Source organism: Scleropages formosus, chromosome 8 (assembly GCF_900964775.1).
Source record: "Scleropages formosus chromosome 8, fSclFor1.1, whole genome shotgun sequence".
Lineage (NCBI taxonomy): Eukaryota > Metazoa > Chordata > Actinopteri > Osteoglossiformes > Osteoglossidae > Scleropages > Scleropages formosus.
Genome location: NC_041813.1, coordinates 18,530,024 through 18,550,124, shown reverse-complemented (window position 1 = coordinate 18,550,124; position 20,101 = coordinate 18,530,024). Strand labels below are relative to the sequence as shown.

Here is a 20,101-nt window from a genome sequence, read left to right as displayed (position 1 = left end):
ACATCATTTGCAACCGACTCTGCAAAATCTTTCAGTCTGCAAAGACTGGAGTCTGCTTGATTGGACAAGTTAATTGTTTAATTGATCGATGGTGTAGCTCATTCCAGCAGAAGGCTATTTGCGGTCTTTTACACAAGTAAACTGCTGCATTTCCCTCAGGGACTCATTGCGGACGGTACTTTGGGTTGAGGTGACCATTTTGCGACAGACGGAACGACATTAAAAATGAAGCATGTACCATATTTTGCTAGTAGTAAACTAAGGGACTCCCATCTTACTGACCATAACCTAAGCAACTGTAATCTGTTTGGCTGTCGCCCAACATATCCTCACCCCGCTGGCTGATACACGAGTGTATCCGCAACTTAGTGGCCAACACCCAAGAGTCTCCCACTTTACTGGCTGTCACCTAAAAAAAATTCTCACCTGATTGGGTAGTCAGCAGCACTGAGGTTGATGAAAAAGTCCCAAGTCCAGTCCTGCATAGCCAGAAGGTCCTTCATGCTCTGAAGGTACATGGAGAGCAAACTGGCCCCGCCCCAGATGGTGGCCATACGCCAGGGGGTCACCTGCACGTTGGGGTACTGGTTTGCGAGCTCCACCACCTGTCTGTGCAGGTAGTCCGAGCGCTGAGGGAGGAAAGAGAACGGAGCGACAACGAAGCGCGGGTCAGTGCTGCTGTGGCACAGAATCCTCCGCGTGTTACACCTGGCTACGTGTAATTATAAGCAGGTTTGAGGTGTGTTCAGTTCATACTCCAATGTTCACTGAGCAGTGGGAGAGGAAGGCCCCCCATGGCAGATCTGCTGAAGTATGAGACGCCTCCTTAATAATCGCCAATCAGGCCTTCGTAAAGCAGCGCGCCGCTCGTTGCGTCTCGCCACGATAGCCCTGGCGGGTGGGCGGTCTGAGCCTCGTCAGCGCCTCTAACTGGAGCTGACACTTTTCCTTCAGACAGACGGGAGTACAACTACAGGGCAGTTTTTAGCTCTTGAATGAAAGGGATGGAATTAAGCTGCTCACATTACCACAAAAAAAGCACTGAGGAAGGCATTAAATTGTACTGATTCTGCTCTACTATGAATTGTGTCTTTGAAATGCTTTGGTGGACAGGGATACAACTCTGTGTGGGGGAGATCCACTGGCAGGGGGTTTGTTTGAAGTTCCCCGAAACACTGTGAGTGAAACAATAACTTTTCTCAAACTTTTCATATGTCAAAGCCCTTAGCCACCACACCCCCTGCCGGCAGTAAATACAGCATGCGGATGCAAGATGACCGAACTGTAGCGCAGGCAGACGGAGTGGGTTGGAAACCGTTGCCATGGTGACAATGGAGCACCTGATCCACATGGATGTAGTAGTAGTGGTCTGTGTGGTAGATGGACTTGAAGAGGCGCCGCAGTTGGCGTGATGCCCGACCGTGGACCGCCAGCACGAAGACGATCCGGACCGGTGGCGTGGAGACGGCTTCGGTGTCCTCGTCCCACTGTGCGTTCACATTGGCCTTCCCTGCGCGTGGAAAAGAGCGTGGGGGAAGCGTGAGGCATGCAGCAGAGGGGCGACAAGCGCATCTTTGCGCCCCTAAACATCAGTTCCGGCCATCGACCCTCTCCTAACCGCAGCCAAACCCTGGAGATGTACAGCGAGTCATATATAGCCACAGGAAGGAGGGCTGAGGCAGAGCACGCACCCATCTGCGGCTTTCCAAGTGCACATATAAATAAACGGCCCATCGGCCACTTCACAGTAGCGGCAGAGGGCCTGTGGAATTACACCAGCTCCCTTGCTTCATGGGCGGGGCTCTAATCATTGTAATCAGTACGCAGGACGCCGGGCTCGTGGGGTTCTGCCTGAACCTCACCTTACCGCCTCCTTTCGCTTCAGGACACCACAGGAAGCTACTCCCACCAGTCGTTGCTCCTAACAGGGCGGTGTCCTGTAATTTTCTGGAGGGAGGGGTCTCTCTGCCCCGCCCCCAACACCCACTCAAAGTTTGCCCCTCTTTGGTGTGGAATGGGGAGGTTACTGCAAGGATTTGTGTCCACACTCCGGGGGCCCCTTGATGGCCCCTAAGGGCCAGCACTTGCGGTGGGGAGTCTCCGCTCCAGCTGGACACTAATTTACCTACTTACTTACTCATCTAATGAGTTCGCTAATTTAATTAACTGATCCTTCCTTATCAACGGTGTGGAACACAACCGGAGCAGTGACGGGACCAGAACCAGACCAGGTTCTGCTGGGTCCAGAGCTTTGGGACTGGCACTCCAGCTGTTTCACATAAAGGCGGCACAGTCCGGCACACTGACTGTGAGAAGCACCGCTGTCGGCGAGAAGCCCAACGCGTTCGGCGTGTTTGTTTTACCTACTGAAGGGAGTCAGATGGGTTTTTCCAAAGGCAATGAAGTTAGGATGTTTACAGTAAATAAGGTTAAGGCTTTAAACCATATTCTGCAGACAGGGAGAAGAGATTAAACAGCACAAAACGAGGACAAAGGGTAAATGAGCTTCCGCTCATTAGGGTTACAGCGGCTGCACGGTGGAGCAAAGCAAGTCCCCGCGTGCGTGAGAGCGTCACGGCAGACAGGGCGCCGCACCGTGGAATAAGACTCCTCGCACCGAGACGACGCGTCGTCCCGAAACGCTGAACGTGACCCTTGCTTTCCTCTATAATTCCATCTTGGGGTGGTAAAGGGTATGATGCCACCGGGTCAGTAGGTTCACCTGCCATTTCCTGTGATGAAAGCATTGGCCTCCATTCAGGGTTGTCCTGCAGCTCTAATTACTGCCACCGTTAGCATCTGTTGCAGATTTGGTCATTTCAATGCGTCTGCTCCACAGGCAAGCTCGTGTTCTCTCCGGCGTGCGCTGGTGGAAACGACCAGTGAGAACGCTCGGGAATGCTCACCTTCCAGGGGGCAGTAGCGGGTCACCTGCTCGGGCATGAGCTGCCGCTCCTTGTGGCGGCAGTAGACCTCAGCGATCTGCTGGCGGCAGAGCCGGCTCCTGGCGCGGGACAGCGCCGAGATGGCTTCCTTGCCGCTGATCTCGCACTTGGGTGGCTGCTCGTAGCGCACCTCCAAGGAAGCGGTGGTGGGACCCTGGTGGAGCGACAGCTGGGCTGCGCGCGAGCGGTTGCGGACCCCGCCCAGCCTTTGCTCCGCCTGCTTTCCGGGGGTTTGTCTCCGAGGCTGGGAGCGGCCTTCCAGGTTGCTGTGATCCAAGCTCTCGAAGTCCTTGGGCACCGAGTTCTCGTTGTTGCTGTCCACCCGCGCCCTCTCCTTTGGTCTGTGGGAACGGAACCCGACCTGAAAGGGAGCGAAACAAACAGGAGGCAACAGTTAATGTGAGGCTGTCGCGGTTCTGGGGCAGTTCGCTAAATACCGAAGCACATAAGCAGGTACGAGTGTAACGCTGTTCTCTGTGCTTCCTCTGAACAACGAATCACACGCATTCCATTCAGTGACACCCCCATCCTGCCGCGTAGAGCCCTTCAGGTCTGAGAACGAGGGCACGGAGCCCAGCCTGGCACTCGGTAACACCACGAACACGCACACGGAGCGGGTCTTCCCCGTGTCTCGCGCTCGTCCGGAAGGACGAAATAAAGGCGTCTTACGTAATGATCTTTTGCATTATTCAGAGAAACTCAAACACGTCGGCAGTTCAATCCAAAAGCAGCAGGAGGCGCAGCGGTTAGGGCTGTCACCTTGCACTCAAAGGACCCAGGTTCGAATCCCACCCGCTGCTGTAGTACCCTCGATCAAGGTACTTACGCTAAATTGATACAGTAAACAAATATCAATGAGTACATGAGACCCTGCTGTATAGATGAGTAAATCAGCGTAATCAGCTCTACGCTGTAAGACGCTTTAGAGGAAAGCATGTGCTAAGTGAATAAATTTAAAAAATTTGCCCCAGACAAAGTGAATCCACCTGTAACCAGCCACTGCAGCACAACGCTTGTTTTCATTCCATGGAGTAAACAAACTGGCCATGTTTGCTCAGGTTATTGGGGAGAGGAAAGATGTGTTAAATATAGAGAAATAATATCTGCTGGAGGAGGACCTGTGGAACACTTTGCCACCCTCTTCCTGCAGTCTATTTTAGCAGCCCTCGGTCACCTGTCTGCTCCAAACTCCACAGGGTGAAGAAAGGGGGCTTTTAGGAGGAAATTACAGGGCCTGGAATTAATAGCCTGAGAAACCGCTGAAGGGGAGGCCGGCTCTCCGAGCGCAGACAATCGATAGCTTGAAGCTTCCACGACATTTCCCATGATGCTCTCGAGGGACATGTGCTGGGGTGGGTGCACCATCCTGTCGCCTGTCACTTGGCCAGACCAGGAGTCTGTAAGATGCCCACCTCACCCCTACAGGCTCTAGGGGCAACTTCAGTCCATTTATAGGGGCAGAGGAGAAAGAGAGGTCTGGCGTCCCACGTTTCTCAAACCGACTTGAGGTCCCCGACCAGGAGACATGGAACTGACTGCCACCACTATTGAGCTGTCAGTCTCCCGAGTAGCATGTTCCATCTCACACACCCTTGTTGTGATTGGCTGACTGGGAGCCCATGGGGGTTTGTGGTTCAAAGGGACACTTGTGTAAGACCCCAGGCAGAATTTGAAGGGAGTGTGGGTTGACAGCACATACGTTTTCCTCCCCCCTCAGGCACACGTGTGCTAAGGCTGCTCGACAGACCTTATGTGAACAACCCACAGCCTGGTACTCCCAGCCTACTCACACAGGTCACATGACCAGTAAGACCGAGGAACTGAGCCAACCTGCTTCAGCCAGGACCCATTTCCAAGCCAATCTGAAAGTCCTCGCTTACTCATCAGACAGTCTCATCCATAGCACATTACACTTCCTCATCGTTCCCAGGTTTACACAATTCCACTCAAGTACCCCTCACGGGGGTCTAACAGCTAGTCTGCACGCGTAACAGCCGCTGGCTCCTTCGGCCAGGAAACCATGAGCTAAGGACTGGCATTAGTCTATTTGCTGGCACTGTAATACGGAATATCAATTGAGGCAGCAGGTGATGTAGTGCGTAGAGCTGCACTTGAAGGACCTGGGTTCCAAGCCCAATAACAGCTTGTAGTACCCTTGATCAAAGTATTGACTCTGAACTGATACAATAACAAATACCCAGCTGTATGTATGTAGCCTAACGCTGTAAGTGACTCTCAAGAAAAGAGTCAGTTAATATGAGTGAATGTATAACACACCATTACATTGTAAACACTGTGAAGCAGGGTTCCATCTCCATGTTTGCACTTTTTCAGCAGTCACCTGTGTCCTTCTTACAAAACACGGTACTTTATATCGCTTCCTGTACTCGTTCTTCTACAGCCCAGGGTGCGCTAACCACATCTCCAACTTACAGGACTAAACCACTGACTACAAAGTGAAACCTCACCTAAGCGGTAAAAGAAACAACCTTTTTCTGTGCAAGTGCTCTTCAGGAGCACGTGACACCGAGCAGCGAAAACATCGTGCAGGAAAAGAGGGAACGCAAGTGAAATTACGAACGTTGCGTCCTGAGGGAACCCACCGTGAGGCCTTCGGGGTTAAACCAATAAATGAGACGGAGGACTCACCGTTACCTTGAAGTCCCACTCACATCTTCCCCGCTTTCAGCCAAGCAGGAAGCACATCAATTTTTCACACTCGTCGCCTTATTAGAGGAGTCACCATTTCGGTTTTAAACGTATAAAACGAGGGACTATGTTTTGTGATGGGGTAGAGTAACATGAGTGAGTGTGGAGACATGGAAAAATAGGAGTGTGGGAGTGGAGAAGAGGGAATCAGAAAGAGATGGTGGAGAACCGTCTGGATTAGGGTTGCGGAATCGTTTCGTATTAAAACCACACGGAACGCGGTTTGTCCCGTATTTTAACCTTTCAGACATTTAAAAAGTATGTATTACATATATTTACTGCATAAATAAAGTTCGCAGTTCGCATTAAAGTGTTAAAAGAAGATTAGGAAAACATTGCAAAAATAGATATGAAACACAGCTGTGTCGCGTGTGCGAGTGTCATTGGTCGTTGCTACGTTACCCGGATGCTACATTTGACAGTGTGGGAGGGGTCAAGGAGAAACCTCCCCCCAGCGAGGGGTCAAGGCAGGTAGCTAATTAGATGACTAGATGTCATCATGGCTGCAAATAGTCCACCTCGTAAACGAAAACGATTAGAGAAATATAAAAAAATAATGGGAGACGGACAAGTCAGGGAGAACGAGTTTACGGCAAACTAATTTAAACTTTCTTTGGAAGAGAGATTTATTCGACGTAAAACAAGATGCGTCCGCGGAAAATCATCGACGTAACGACCCCCCAAGGGGCAATTTCCAGTTTTTTTGTTGCACCACCTCAGCCGGTGCTGATATGGTTAGCTGTTGTTTTGTATATTCTATTCCACACACTTTTACTTTTCAAAATATATTACAAGATGTATAATCCGTTGGTTAAAATACATTTCCAGTATAAAACTACATTTGATTTGAGTGAGCTAAAGCAAAATGTCTCAGATTCATTTTAGCATTTAATTCAGTCAAGCAGAGACTTCTTTTTTACATATATACATTAGCTACAAAGAAATTCCGAGTGTCCCTTATTTTCCGATAAAGAACCCAAAAGTGTCCCTTATTTTCTTCTGCAGGGGTTTGCAACCCTAGTCTGGATGTGTCATAACTCCTGGAATAAAGTGCTGTTCCCCCAAACCCTTCAATGCAACATTTACTATATTCTCTTTCTTTCTATGATGGGAAAGTGTAAATCATGGGTGGATGAAGGTGAAATGTGATGGATGATAATAGGTAAAACAGAGCACTGAGCATCAGCCGACCCGCAAGTTCTTCACAAGGGCATTGGTTATTGGTTTGCAACTATGCTCAGGTGGCTTGGATGCAGTGGCAGAGGCTAAGCCAGCCAAAAACTTACCCGAAAGGCCACCAAAGGCTAAGGCACTGTGAACCCGAAGATACCAACAACAGTCGTTCAGTTGCGTCTCCTCACCTTTCAAACGCCGTACGACGCGGTCGCTCCTCAATACGAGTTGTGCGTTCAGGGATCGGACAAGCTCGCTTTGTTGGACTGACCTGATAGTAAGCATCTCCAAGTGCTCAGTAACTTTTGATTGCTCGTGACGCATTATGATGCGCAGCTACTGCTGAAAGCCTTTGATTTTGCTGGCTGAGTGCAGTAGCAGCTCTTTAGCTGTGTGCTCACCAACACCGAGGCTCCAGTCTCAGCAGCAGGGTCTGATTGACCTTCGTACAGTGGATGAATTGGGGGATTTGACTAGAGTAGATGCACCAGAGCAGAATGATTGTTAACTGTTTAAAATAAGTGCCAAAAAGAGAAGATCAAACATACCCGGTATTAGCGCAGCTCAGCGTTTGCTATTTTAACAAAAGCCATTATCGGCTTGTTCGCTCTGGGGATTTGCTAATGGTGCTCCCGCTTGTCCCAGACATAACAGGTCCAGTGAGACGCAACACCCCGTCTGCTCGAAGCTGCATTGGCCTACTGGGAGACAAATCCGCCCGCCGTGGTACACTTCGGCAGTCTGCATTTGGCACGCTAATCCACTTTGGGCGGCTAACCGCTAGGTGATGTCGAAGCATAGTCTGCACGGATACCGAGCAGGCCTGTAATTTTCCCCGAGGGTGACGTGGGAAACGGGAGCCGGGCACCGAGGCCTCCTCCGAACGCAGAGCTCTCGGCCGACAACGCGGCTGCCCTCAGATCTCGCCGAGCTAAAATACCCCGACCGCCTCCAGGAACTGAGCTACCATTTAGGAATGACCTCATCCGCATGTAAGGAACGGGCCAAGAAAATTACTAATAATGGCACCAGAAGTGGCGTGTTCTAGACGTGGCTATGACCCCCATTAGCAGAGCGCACGTCCTGCGCTGTGGCGGTGCGCTTCCGTCGGCAGGCCTGATAGACCAATTAATTCAAGGCAGGGAGTAAGCTCTTCCTCCTTAGCCTTGCATTAGTCATCACCGGTACCGAGCTGTCGCCGGGCACGAGGCCACCCGAGGCCGCCGGGGCTGCGGACGAGGCGGGTGGAGAAAGGGGAGGAGGAGGCAGGGGAAAGAGGTCCGTGGGGGTCTCCAGGTATGCTCAAAGTGCAACTTTCTGTTGGTTTTAAGTGAGGCGCGCACTGCTCGACCCTGCGCGAACAAACGTACTCTTCGATCACCGATGCCGAAACGCTGCTTTCCGTCCCAACGCAGACCCCGATCCGCCGCTAACCCCACACTTGAGCCTTTTAATCCACTTGCTTCGGTTCTGCCTTGCTGACATTTACTTAATTCACCCCTTTCAAGTGAGAACAGTTTAATTAGGCCTGTAGTAATTACACTTCTGAGCCACTCCAACATTTGATTTTTTTTTTTTTTTTTTTTTTTTAAAGTAATTATTTATTTATATTGCATGTGTCATATCGTCGTTATTGACGGTTGCACCGCCGCAGTTGCCGTAGAGCTTCCGTAGACAAGATGGTCCACCGGGAGATCGCCATGCCGCACTGTTGCCCCTTGTTCCTTGTTTCAGGAAGAGGAAGCTGCAAAGAGGCAAGATGTAACCAAAGAGCGTCCGCTCCACCCTCCATTACACCGAGTCTACGCTAGACTGTGTTGCCGCAAGACTGCGCAGCCTATGCTTTCACGCAAAGATTAGTGCCCAAACAGCTGGGTGCCTCACAGACATCCTACTCAAAGGTACAACAGGAGCGCTGCTCCTGGTACTTGAACCGGCAGCATTTGGGGTGAAAGTCCAGCTTATTCGCCACCACTTTAGTTACCATGTTTGTCTGAGGTTCCTGCTAGGCTGCAGAGTGACCAGTGAAAAATGGCAGACTCCCTAAACTCTCCGTTTGAGCTGCTTAAATCCAGCCGCAGCTGCCAGGAATGCGAACAAAGTGTTTCATTCCACATACCGCACAGGCTCTAAACGAGGGGGGTCCAACTCTCTTCGGCCGCAGTCATTACAGCGAACGGGTCCGAGGGCCACGTGTGGGGAAAAATCACAGTAAGTGACATACTGAGGCTTACATGTTTCAACTGAAGCATTATTATTTAGGCGTGGTGTGTGTTCGGGTGTATGTGTGTCTAAATAGAACTACTGTCGTCAGATTCAGTAGACTTTATAATATTTATTGTAGGTATACTATGTATTAATAATTTTGCAAAAGTTCTTGCAGCCCCCTACTCTAAATTCAAAGTAGTGGATAACGTGATTGCTTCATAGATATGCAATTTTTTACCGTTATAATTATTATTATTAGGAACACATTATTATGCACGGGACAGTATATTATGTACAGACTGCTGCCTTTGGACCCAGCGGTCGGAGGTTTGAATCCCACCTCTGCCTGTAGTATCCTGGAACGAAGGATTTACCCTAAATTGCTCCAATAAAATGACCCAGCTGTATAAATAGGTAAATAATTGTAGGTAGATTAATTTCCCAAGTCGCTTTGGAGAAGCGTCAGCTAAATAAACAAACATATTAGTATCATGATGGGGCTGTTGCTACTGTCTAACTGAATGACTCTATACTTTAAACGCTGCGATGGTTCAACATATGTTGTGCTTACTGTCACGTGGGGAGAAGGCAAAGGCAAATAAATTTCCATTGCAGCGGACAGTAATCAATTCAAAGACAAAGATGTACCATTCAGCACAGCAGTGGTCTCTGGGAGGAGGGTGCGATTATGGTAACGTAAGCGAATATGGTCTCGAGGCCCGTTCCTGCCGGCACTTCCTGTTCATCGAGCAGAAAAGAGAGGGGTCGCGTTTAACCCTATCCTTGCTTTGAGGAGACTCGATGCCCTTTAGCCGTTAGCAGGACAGCTGGACGCAGGGCTTTCTTCCTTGCATCGTCGGGTTGTCTTTAACGCCACCCACCTAAGTAGCCAAAACCCGGAGGGCTGACTCACGGCTGGAAGGGTCACACGCCTTCGTGGGTCAGGAAGAGAGGGCGGACACTCTTCCGACACGCCGGTCCACACGTGTGCTCCGATAGCCGGCAGTCGCTCCGCCGGGTCTCGGTCGTCACTGCGGAGCCGCTAAGAATGACGGATGAAGACCCGATGCTCGGCGTGGCTGTGCTGCGGGAGCCTACAAATTTTCTACAGACTGCAAAGTCAGAGCCGGAAACGCAGTAATTTGTACCCACTTCAGCCATAAATAGGCTCCATAAGGAGCTCGTCGCTGGAAATATCAAACCATTAATGAGATCGCTACGGGCATGCTGACGCCATGTCTTTCTCTCTTAAAGGAACAATGTTTAATTAAAGAAATGGAATGAACTGACAGACACCTTGACTTTGGGGGTACAGAATTACTGTGATACATTTCTGTCCACTTAGAAGGTTCGCCGCAATGCCATTCTGCTCAACTTGAACTACGGTGCTTACTTTTACTCTGCTCTCCAGTTGCTCTTATTTCTGGTCTCGTTGATCTCGTTGATCGCATCTCTAACCAGGACGTCGGCGCTGGTCACGTGTCGCACGTGGCACGCAACGTGTCCCGTGACCCCGCGCCAGCCCAGCCCCAACAGTCCGGGCCACTCCCTTGGCCTCACCCCATTGGCCCAACTTTATCAGTTTCGGCTCCAGGAGCATCATAAGAAGATCCTTTTCGGACAACCAGGAAGAAAAGCGGCGCAGTCCTTGCTTGTGCGAGGTGCAGGCCGCCGTCTGTCCACGTTAGCCGGCCAGGCGAGCACATCTCTCAAATTTAATTACATCGTGCGGATTTGCCCGCGATGACAGACGTCTAGCGGTTGCCCCGTCCGGGCCCCGTTCCCGCCGTTCTTGGGACTGCGCTTCTGGAGAAATAGCAATCTGTGGGCGCAAACACTTCTATTCACTCCTATTGACAAAAAGGAAGAGAAATCGCAGGGTCCCGCGCATTAATAACGGGCCACAATTACCGCGCAATCTTCCTACAGCGTCTCTCGCTCGACCCTGATTTATGGGAGGATTTCGCTGCGGACGGCACCGCGGGACATTTCTTCTCCTTCCCGAACTTGAGGAAGATGACGGACAAGTTAAATCGAGAGCGAGGAATGAGTTTTCAGCATCTAATCTGTTTCCGCGTACAGAGGCCGGGAGCGTGCCGCCAGGCATTACCCGCACTGCACCTGAAAGGCGTTATTGGCGACGCGTCTGTACCCAGCAGCCCTGTCGCTGGCTCTAATGGACTCGTCGTATTGATTGCAGAGATGCTGCGAACGAGCAACTCGTTCCTCCTTGTAATACTGGCACGGGGCTTCGGAAGCAACTTTTTGCAGAAGAAATATCAAATTGTAATGGAAAAAAGGGAAAGCTGTTACACGAACATCACCCTGCATCTCCAGGGTAGCGCAGCGCCGCAACTAATGACAGCGTGCCGTACGTGTGGGCGACATCTGCTCCTCCGTTCCTCCACCAGGGCCACGTTTTCCAGGAAATTCACCTCTTGGAGAGTTCTGGTTGGAACGGTTTCCACTTCATCGCAATTAAGAACGCACTAGAGGGAACGCAGGTTAACCCAACAGGCCGGGTGAGTCCGAACTGCCTTTGTCTCTTCCAAATCTGGGTCCAAAAGAGCCTTCACTTACTCAAAGGATGTCCTTACTGGCAGGAACCTGAAGTGGTTACGCTGGTCACGCTACTCATTTACCCAGGGTTCTCCATCTAGGACACTGACCACTACCCACGTGACTTTAACCGCAAGTCCTCACCGTTCCATCACCGACCCATGGAACTAACCACGGATCTGAAAAACTATTTCTATACTTGCGTAAGAGAGGAAGGATTGGGACCCTTCAGGTTGAGGACTAACTGAGTTCAGGTTGATCCGGTAAAGTGGTAAACTGCATTAGCAGGCAAAATTGGCGTAAAAGTGTCTCAGCCTGAGAGGAACATGCGTTAGGTGTGCCACTATGGCCCATGTTTAGAGGATTTGCCTTTGAAATTAAGGCTCTTATTGCACGAGTTTGCCTGGATGGAAAAGGGTTAAGAGCAGCGCGGAGGTAAGTAGCCTCAAAACCCACGGGATTGTGGGGGATTACAACGGGGATTTCACTAATGTTGGATTTGGAGATATAAGAAATGTGCTGTTCCCGTGTACGATGTCACCGTGTTCTTATCTGCCTTCTCTGAGCATTTTGTGGTAGAATACAGCTGTGTTCCAAGGACTTACTGTCCCCTGGTTCCACGGAGGGGCGTGGCAGTGGTGGGAGGAGCCAAAGTTGGATGAGGATATAGCAATGAGCGTTAGTGCGCCCTGGCCTGGACCGCAGCCCACGGTGTAACCATGCAGGGTGGTAAACAAGGAGGCGGAACGCTCGCATTCCACGGTTTTCCGGCCGGGAAAATAAGAGACAAAGGAGGGAACGTTAATTCCGTGGCTTGACAGTCACTGCGCCGACAAACCCGTTATAGTTTCGCATGTGGCTCATGTCACTGCACAAGTGGGGCAGATGCAACCCATAATTCCTTGCTCCTACTGAAGCCCATTCCGTATCGACCAAAGTGCAAAACGGGAGGAGGCAGTTTTTCAAAATCTCTTCAGCGTCGCCGATCGCAGGTCTTAGCTACCCTGCGCTCGAGACTTTTCCAGCCCTCTTCCAAAACCGGCGAACGGGTTCAGTAGGGCAATGGTTATAAAACAGCGCATAAGGACTCACTTAAACTGGAAACACACTATTATCATTATTTACTGCTTTATATGACACCTTTGTCCAAAGCGACTTACGGTGATTTTCCAGTTTATACAGCAGGGTCTTTGTCTTCACAAGAACAATGTAAGGCAAGCACGTCGATCGAGGACACGACAGCAGTAAGTGGGATTTGAACCGGCAACCTTCAGATCCAAAGGCAGCAGGTGTAGCCGCTATGCTCCCTCTACGAATAAAACTTGACAACAAAACTTCAACCTTCAACCCAACATCATCTTCTTCATACCTTCTCACTATCTGCCCTAATTTTACCATGTTTGGCCCAAGCTGAGTGAGTTATGCTCCCCGTATAAAGTTCTATGTATTATTCAGACCCATCAGCGTGCAGCACGCACTAAAGGTTAATGAGGCGCTGTGCCTTTGTTTACATTATTCATTTGCTTAGTTGACGTTTTTATCCCGAGCAACTCAGTTTTACTGTAAGCAGCTCAGATACCTTGCCTAGAGCGATGGTAATGCCAGCGGACCCCGAACGCACAACTCACATGACACGCAACCGGGACTTGAGCACCCGCAACGTAGAAAAGCGAAATCTCGGTTTCTGTTGGATTTCCTCCCGTACCAGGATGGGCGCTTCCCAAGATTTAACAGTTCACCGAAAACACCCAGAATGCACTTATGTAAGACGCTTTCCTTTGAGCTTATTGGCAGAAGGTGGCATTATGGGTCTCGAGTTCCACCCAAGAGACGAGCCCGCCGTGACGACCCCCCTCGGACCACATGGCGATTTTCCAACGGGACGGATTACAGATGCACCACGTGTGTGCTTCTTAGTGATAATTGCTCATGTTCCGCTCCTCTCTGTGGATGGGGAGGCCGGCGAGTGGTGACAATGAGGATATGTGACAGAGGGGTGGGCGGGGCCATAAGACAACCTACAATGCTAGGCTAACGCGGCAATGCTAACCCACTGCACTCGTTTCACCGAGACCCCAGGGAGTTCTCCACACGTAACCTTAGAAACTCGCCTGCCGGGGGGGCTGCTGAGACAAACCGAGATCGGTGGTCTTTAGACACGCTCAACAGAATCTACGGAATACATGCCCTGAAGAGCGAGGGACCTCACCACTCCCTCACACACAGCCCTTTAAGTGTGTGACTGCTCTGTGAGAAGACATCGGGGATTTTGTGTTTGTCCACGCGGCCCTGCCAGCTGCGCTAGTGGACCGAGATCATGTCAGGACACTGAGGTGTTGGACCTCTAGCCGTCTGCTGCTCCAGAAGACACACGGACAGAACAGACCGTGTCGGTCGAGCCTAAACTCTACTGTGATCAAAGACCTCCAACTTCTCAATGCGTGGTCTGGTGTTTGCAGTGAGGGCTGCACAGAAATGGAGTCTGACCTCCAAGATGGACAGGAGGTTCCGGGACAAGACGGAGGTCCTGTGCCGACCCAAGCCGTGTCAGGCCCCGAAAAATACCACCTTCAGCTGGAAGAGGTTGACCGCAGGCAGCTGTCAGTCTACACTTGGAACCCCAGCAAACATCCGAAGCGCTGGCACCACGAAGGCTTCAACACACCGAGACCCTTCGCCAACGGACGATGTGGGACGGACACTTCCGAGACCTAACAACTTGCGCCGAAACACCGGGTCCCCAACACCACCCATCGAGAAGCAAATCAATAATCGGTTGCTTGCAGAGTACATTTTCTCCAGCATGACCAAACGAAGACGTACGAGCCGAGTCGCGACGGTCGCGTCCGCAAATCACCGCTCTACCTCCACCTAGATGGAGGACGCGCACCGAGGTGCTGCAGGTTTTACAGCCCCCCTTTAATATTGCCCACTTGCACAGGTGAAGAGGCTCTCGAACCTGAATACAGACCCGAGTCGTGTAATTAGGTGCCCCGGGAGCTGGCGTTCTCCACCCTGCAATCGGAGCTAACCTGGACAGACAGGCAGCAGGTGCCGCAGTGGTTGAGAAACTGAGAGCTGCTGTCGGACCCAAGCGGCGACAAGGCACTCCCCCAGAAAGATAAATTACACAGGATGCCGGGGATGAAAGCCGTGAATAAGAGGCGGCCTGAGCAGGAAGGCGGAGCTTGGCTCGCCGTGACACGCACGAGAGTCTCCGATGGACATGCGTCAGGGCCTGCCGTCTCTCACCTGCACCCTCGGCTGAGCGCCCGACGCCCCTAATGACAATCCGTGCAGGTGGACTCCAGCAAAACACGGCCCGCAAACCCCAGCGGCCCGAACCCGCGGCGAACGAGGCGGAAACTGGACGCGCAGGTGGCCGTCTGCACGGCGCTCGAGCTACGCGGCAGAGACACACACGCAAAGAACAAAGACGAGCGAGAAACTCGAACCTGGTATATTGGCTGCTTATGGATATTAATGAAAGTTGCGCTGGTCGGAATGAGACATTCATAACCTGCTTTGAGCGACTTCCTCAAACCCAATGGGGAGCGCGAGGAGTCATCGATGTTGCGGTGAAATACTGCATCTTTCAGAACGTTGCATCAGGTGGTTCCATCATAAGATGAAAGCGCGGTTAACGCACCGTTTGATCAGTTACAAACTTAATACCACTATTTATACAATGTGTTTGTCTAGAGAGCCGTTGTTTGGGCAAAGTGTTGAGCCACACAAAAGATACTTCAAACAGTATGTCTTTATTAATAAACATCTCAGTTTTGCCGCTGGTTTCAGCGCAAAGGTCGAGATAGATATGCAGCCTGACCTCATTCGATTCTTATAATAAACTATTAGAAACGCAACGCCCATCCCAGATAAATACTTATGGCCTTTAAATATCACCGAGTGACTTGTAAAATAACTTGCTCTGTATTAAATCTTCCGTTTTCATTTAAAACGGTTTCTGCACAGAAAATCGAGCCAGAGATGTCCACCTGGTGACCGAGCGCGTATCACATACGTACGCATTCTACCTATGGACACATAAACATAAATGGACACGTGACAATAAGAAATGGCTGTGGGCATTTTTGTTATTATTACTTATCGACTCTATTTCCCTGGGCGCAAAACACACTGCATGAGGCACTATGTATGTAGTGAAAAACACACAGGACCTAATTAGTTTATTATACCGGAAGAGCAGGACCATCGGGTCCTGGTCCATCCTGAGGACTCTGAAGGGGGCCTGGTGTCCAACCTGCTTCCTCGACAAACGGACATGTAAGCAATTATGAGTCTGATTCAGACCGAGACTGAGCATGACAACAAGCATAATAATACCACTAACAATAACGTGCACTTATTATTAATTTAGCTGGCACTTTTCTCCAAAGCCACTTACAATGTTAACCTACTTGCAATTATCTATTAATTTACACGGCTGGGTATTTTTTTTACATGAGCAATCCAGAATAAGTACCTTGCTTAACGGTACTAAAGCGGGGTGGGATTTGAACCTATGCCCTTTAAATGCAAAGGTAGCAGCTCAAACCACTACGTGACCTGCTGCTGCCTACAAATACTACTAATAATGAGAAATAATAATAATCATAACAACGTCAGGAGCTGTTTTTTGTGCGACCACTAAACTGTACACTTTTTATTGATAAGAATCCCGGCTGCTGATTTCCAATTGTCTATGAGTTCAAGTGACATAGTGGATGACTACTAATGAATGTTTACTTTGAGAAACAAGTCAAACATTTAAATTATAAAAAAAAAAAAACTTCTCAACAAAAAACATGTTTTGCAGCCTGCTCGCTCTCTGGCTCTTTTAGGTACAAGTGATCAGCATTCAAATCCATGTTCTGACTGGTGCACCAAACAGCCAAATGGACTCTGGAGTCGAGGTCATGCAAAACAACTGTAATATTCAGTAACCTTATGACTCGCACACGTTTCTAATTCAGCGCTGGGTAAAAAAGAAAAAGAAAAAAAAAAAAAACCCTTCCACACACACTGTCCAACCTGCGAGGTGCAGCACACACACGCCGATTCCCAACACCTGGCTGTTTATATACCGCAGTCATGCTCAGGATGCGTAGCATGTCTCACGCGACTCCGTGGGATCAGACCCAAAATTCAACAGCAACATTCTAAGGACGACACCGGAACCGTCTGACAAACCGCTGTGTGTGTTGGTGTATTGTGTTCATTCACAGCAGCCCAGCGGGGGGGGGCGGGGGGGCACCGTGGCATCCCATTGAAAAGCGCAGCTCAACAAGCTTTTATGATCCTCACCGTCATGACTCAGAGAGCACATTTCTCTCCAACCTTGTAGCACACCCTGCAGATCTCACCACCCCAACATGCTTTTTACACTGTACATATTCCCCAGTGCCTGTTCTAGAAGCCCCCACACACCCTACTATTACTATTAATATACCCTACTATTACGCCCTGCATTTACAGAACTTCATCTGCGGCGATTTAGGCTCCACCACCCAAAATAGAGGACTGAATTTTTTCATTTACATTTTGTCATTTATATGATGCTTTTCTCCAAAGTGACTTGCAGCGTTAAAGTACCGACACTGATTTACCCCCTTCATACAGCCCTGCTGTCCTATGCAACTCTGTTATTAACATAATACAGATGGTTACCAATATGCTGATATATTTCAGTGAAGCAGGACCTTGGTGGAGGATCCCTTCCCATGCGGGACCACCTACTGACATCACAGAGAGAGGACAAAGGGAGAAGGTCCGAGTCTCTCGCACTCTGCACCCCCAAACTAGCCACCACCAGAATCACTTTGATGGCAGCCTATCAACTGCGGTGCTGTGTCACACGTGTACCTGGTGTGTGGTAAGTAGCTAGGGGGCAGAGTGGCCAGAGAACCCAGACCCTCAAACTGTGGGGGGGTGGGGGCTGCTTAGATGGTGCAAGTGTCATAGCTGACGTGCGTTTGGAGTGTAATCACTGAGATCTTAAACATTCAATACATTCACACACACACAATTATTGACTGATATTTGTGGAAGTCCAGCTGCGTCACACACATTTACATTTATTCACTTAGCAGACGCTTTTGTCCAAAGAAGCGACTTCCAACGAGCTCCGTGCAGTGTTACCAGCCCACACACCTTATAAATATTCACCGTGGTGACTTACACCGCTAGATACACTACTTACAGTGGGTCACTCATCCATACATCAGTGAAACTCGCACACAATCTCAGTCACTCACACACAACGGGGGATGCAACACACTGAGGACAGGGTGTTCCGTGGCTTCCAGGATCCCTCACCTGGCTGAACTCGCGACCCTGTCACCACACAGTCCCATCGGAACACTCCATCCATCCATGTAATACCACTTTATGTAATATTCATAATTACATAACGACACAGATCAATCACACAGCCGCTGGCTGTCCTCCACCTATCACACCGGCATGGCAGCCATGTGTCATATGACACACACGGACCGAGCATCAACCGACGACTTTGTCGGTACGAAGAGGAGCGCAACAAGTGCAGGACCGGCGGAGACTCGAGGTCCCGCGGGGGACTTCACTAAAACCACCCAAAATCCTGGGGCGCAGATTAACAACAACGACAATAATAACAACAATAATAATAATGATGATGATGATAGCAGTAGTAGTAGTTACAATCAGAAACACCAGCAGGTGCGCGCGTGGGTACGAGAGGGCGGTGAGAACACCGCAGGTACTATATGGTATATGCTAGATCGTGTCCCCCGGCTCCGCTCGCTCTCACACTCCGCAACCCCTTCCTCGCGCCCGTTAATTGGTTAATTGGTTAATAAGACCCGGCAGGAGGACCGGCGGGTCGCGTGGCACGGTGCGGTGCGTGGCGTCCGCATCGTGTCCACGCTGTAAAACTGCCCCTGGCGCGAGACGGGCGTGTGCGATGTACCTGGAACGCGCACCCAGACCCGAACGATCGACGACCCCCCCCCACCCGCCCCGAAAAAAAAAAAAAATAAAAATAAAAAATAAAAAAAATACAGACGAGTCTCCGGCGTCTTACCGGCTGACGCGGGAAGCGCGCGCCTCCTCTCCCGAGCGCGCGCTGCCCGTGGGCTCCCTGCAACCCCTCGCTTCTGGTGCGCTCCCCCGCTCCGCGCGCCCGCTCGCTGCCGTCCGAGCCGTCCCCGCCGCCGTCACCCCCCGGGTCCAGGGTGCTGAAGTTCCACACGATGAGCGTCTGCAGCAGCAGCACGCTGAGAGCCGCAACGAGCGCCCATCGGGAGCGGCGCGCCGCCTTAGGGGCGCAGGGAGCGCGCGGAGCGCCGGGCATGGCGGCGTCAAACCGGAGCTGCGGGTGCCCGAGCAGAGGAGAGCCCGAGTGGAGCCGCGGAGGAGTGCCCGCGGACGACTCTCAGCCTCTGTGATGGCAAAGGGGGAGGGGGGGGCGGTTTGCGGGGAGTAGTTAGTCAGTGGCCAGTGGAGCCCCCTTGTGGCGAAGAGAGGTACAGCGAGCAGGTCAAGTGAAGCAGAAATACAATGGGCGCCGGTGGATAAGTTGACACCCAAAGGGACGAGTCCCGCCTGACGACCTGTAGCAGGGAGGTTTTTTTTCTTTTTTTTTTTTTTTTTTTTTAAAAACCCACCTCCAACCCTGACCAAATGAGTTGAGGGGAAGACGTTTCCATCTGAGTAAATTTACTTTGATTTACCAGGCCATCAATTCTTACAAGCTCCTTGAAATGTCTGCTCCATCCTGCTCTCAGTCTTCACGTTCTGCTCCGCGCCATGTGCCGTGTTTTCAGTGAGTTTCTGAGAGGCCCCTGTATCGCCGGGTCGCTGTGCGCATCTTGGTCTGGACCGCATCACCTGTCAGTCCATTTCACCCTGGTGAAATAAAAACTGTTGTGTCACTATTTCCACGGATACATTATTGAGAGATTATGCACTGAGGATTCTCACACACACACACGGTGTGAAACCGCTTCTCCTGCATGACACAATGTTTAAAACATAAGAAGCGCATCTGTGATGTGCAAGAATAAGAGCAGCTTCTAGCAGAAATAACAAGAAATGAACAAGTACTGGTAAGGATGGTACCTGGACTCGCGTGGCCAAGATTTCAAGCGAAACACTTGCATAAAAATATGAATGTAGATAAATGAGAAAATATTTGCAGCTGTTCGTAAATGATTTATTAATATACTAACTGTATGTAAGACAGCTTATTATTGATTCCGCTGTCAAACGTGAGTTAACATAAATACGCTGTTGAACATTTTTTCTATTTCAACATATGTGAAAAACTGTCAAAAATATATTTTATTTCACAGTCCAGCTACAGCTGTCCACATAACATAAAACTGACAGTGAAACTTTGCACATGCTCATCCAATATGAAATATTAATGGAGTCCATTTTTTACTGGATGTCAGGAGCATATCTGGAATAAAGAAACATGCCAATACTGTGACTTAATGTTATGAAAAATTACTCAGAGTTGA

The 20,101-nt window shown here is 50.2% G+C and overlaps 1 protein-coding gene across 1 annotated transcript in view; it reads right to left on the bottom strand.

The window, feature by feature from the left end:
* The window catches only part of LOC108937232 (xylosyltransferase 1-like), a 30,077-nt gene extending 11,052 nt beyond the window's left edge, over positions 1–19,025 (bottom strand). Inside the window, exons 1-4 of the mRNA XM_029254297.1 lie at positions 18,661–19,025; positions 2,907–3,306; positions 1,341–1,510; positions 427–629 (exon numbers count right to left, since the gene is read on the bottom strand). Coding sequence (XP_029110130.1) covers positions 427–629; positions 1,341–1,510; positions 2,907–3,306; positions 18,661–18,930 — 1,043 coding nt within the window. The 5' untranslated portion in view covers positions 18,931–19,025. The remainder of the gene's footprint in view (positions 1–426; positions 630–1,340; positions 1,511–2,906; positions 3,307–18,660) is intronic.
* Positions 19,026–20,101: the final 1,076 nt, after the last annotated feature.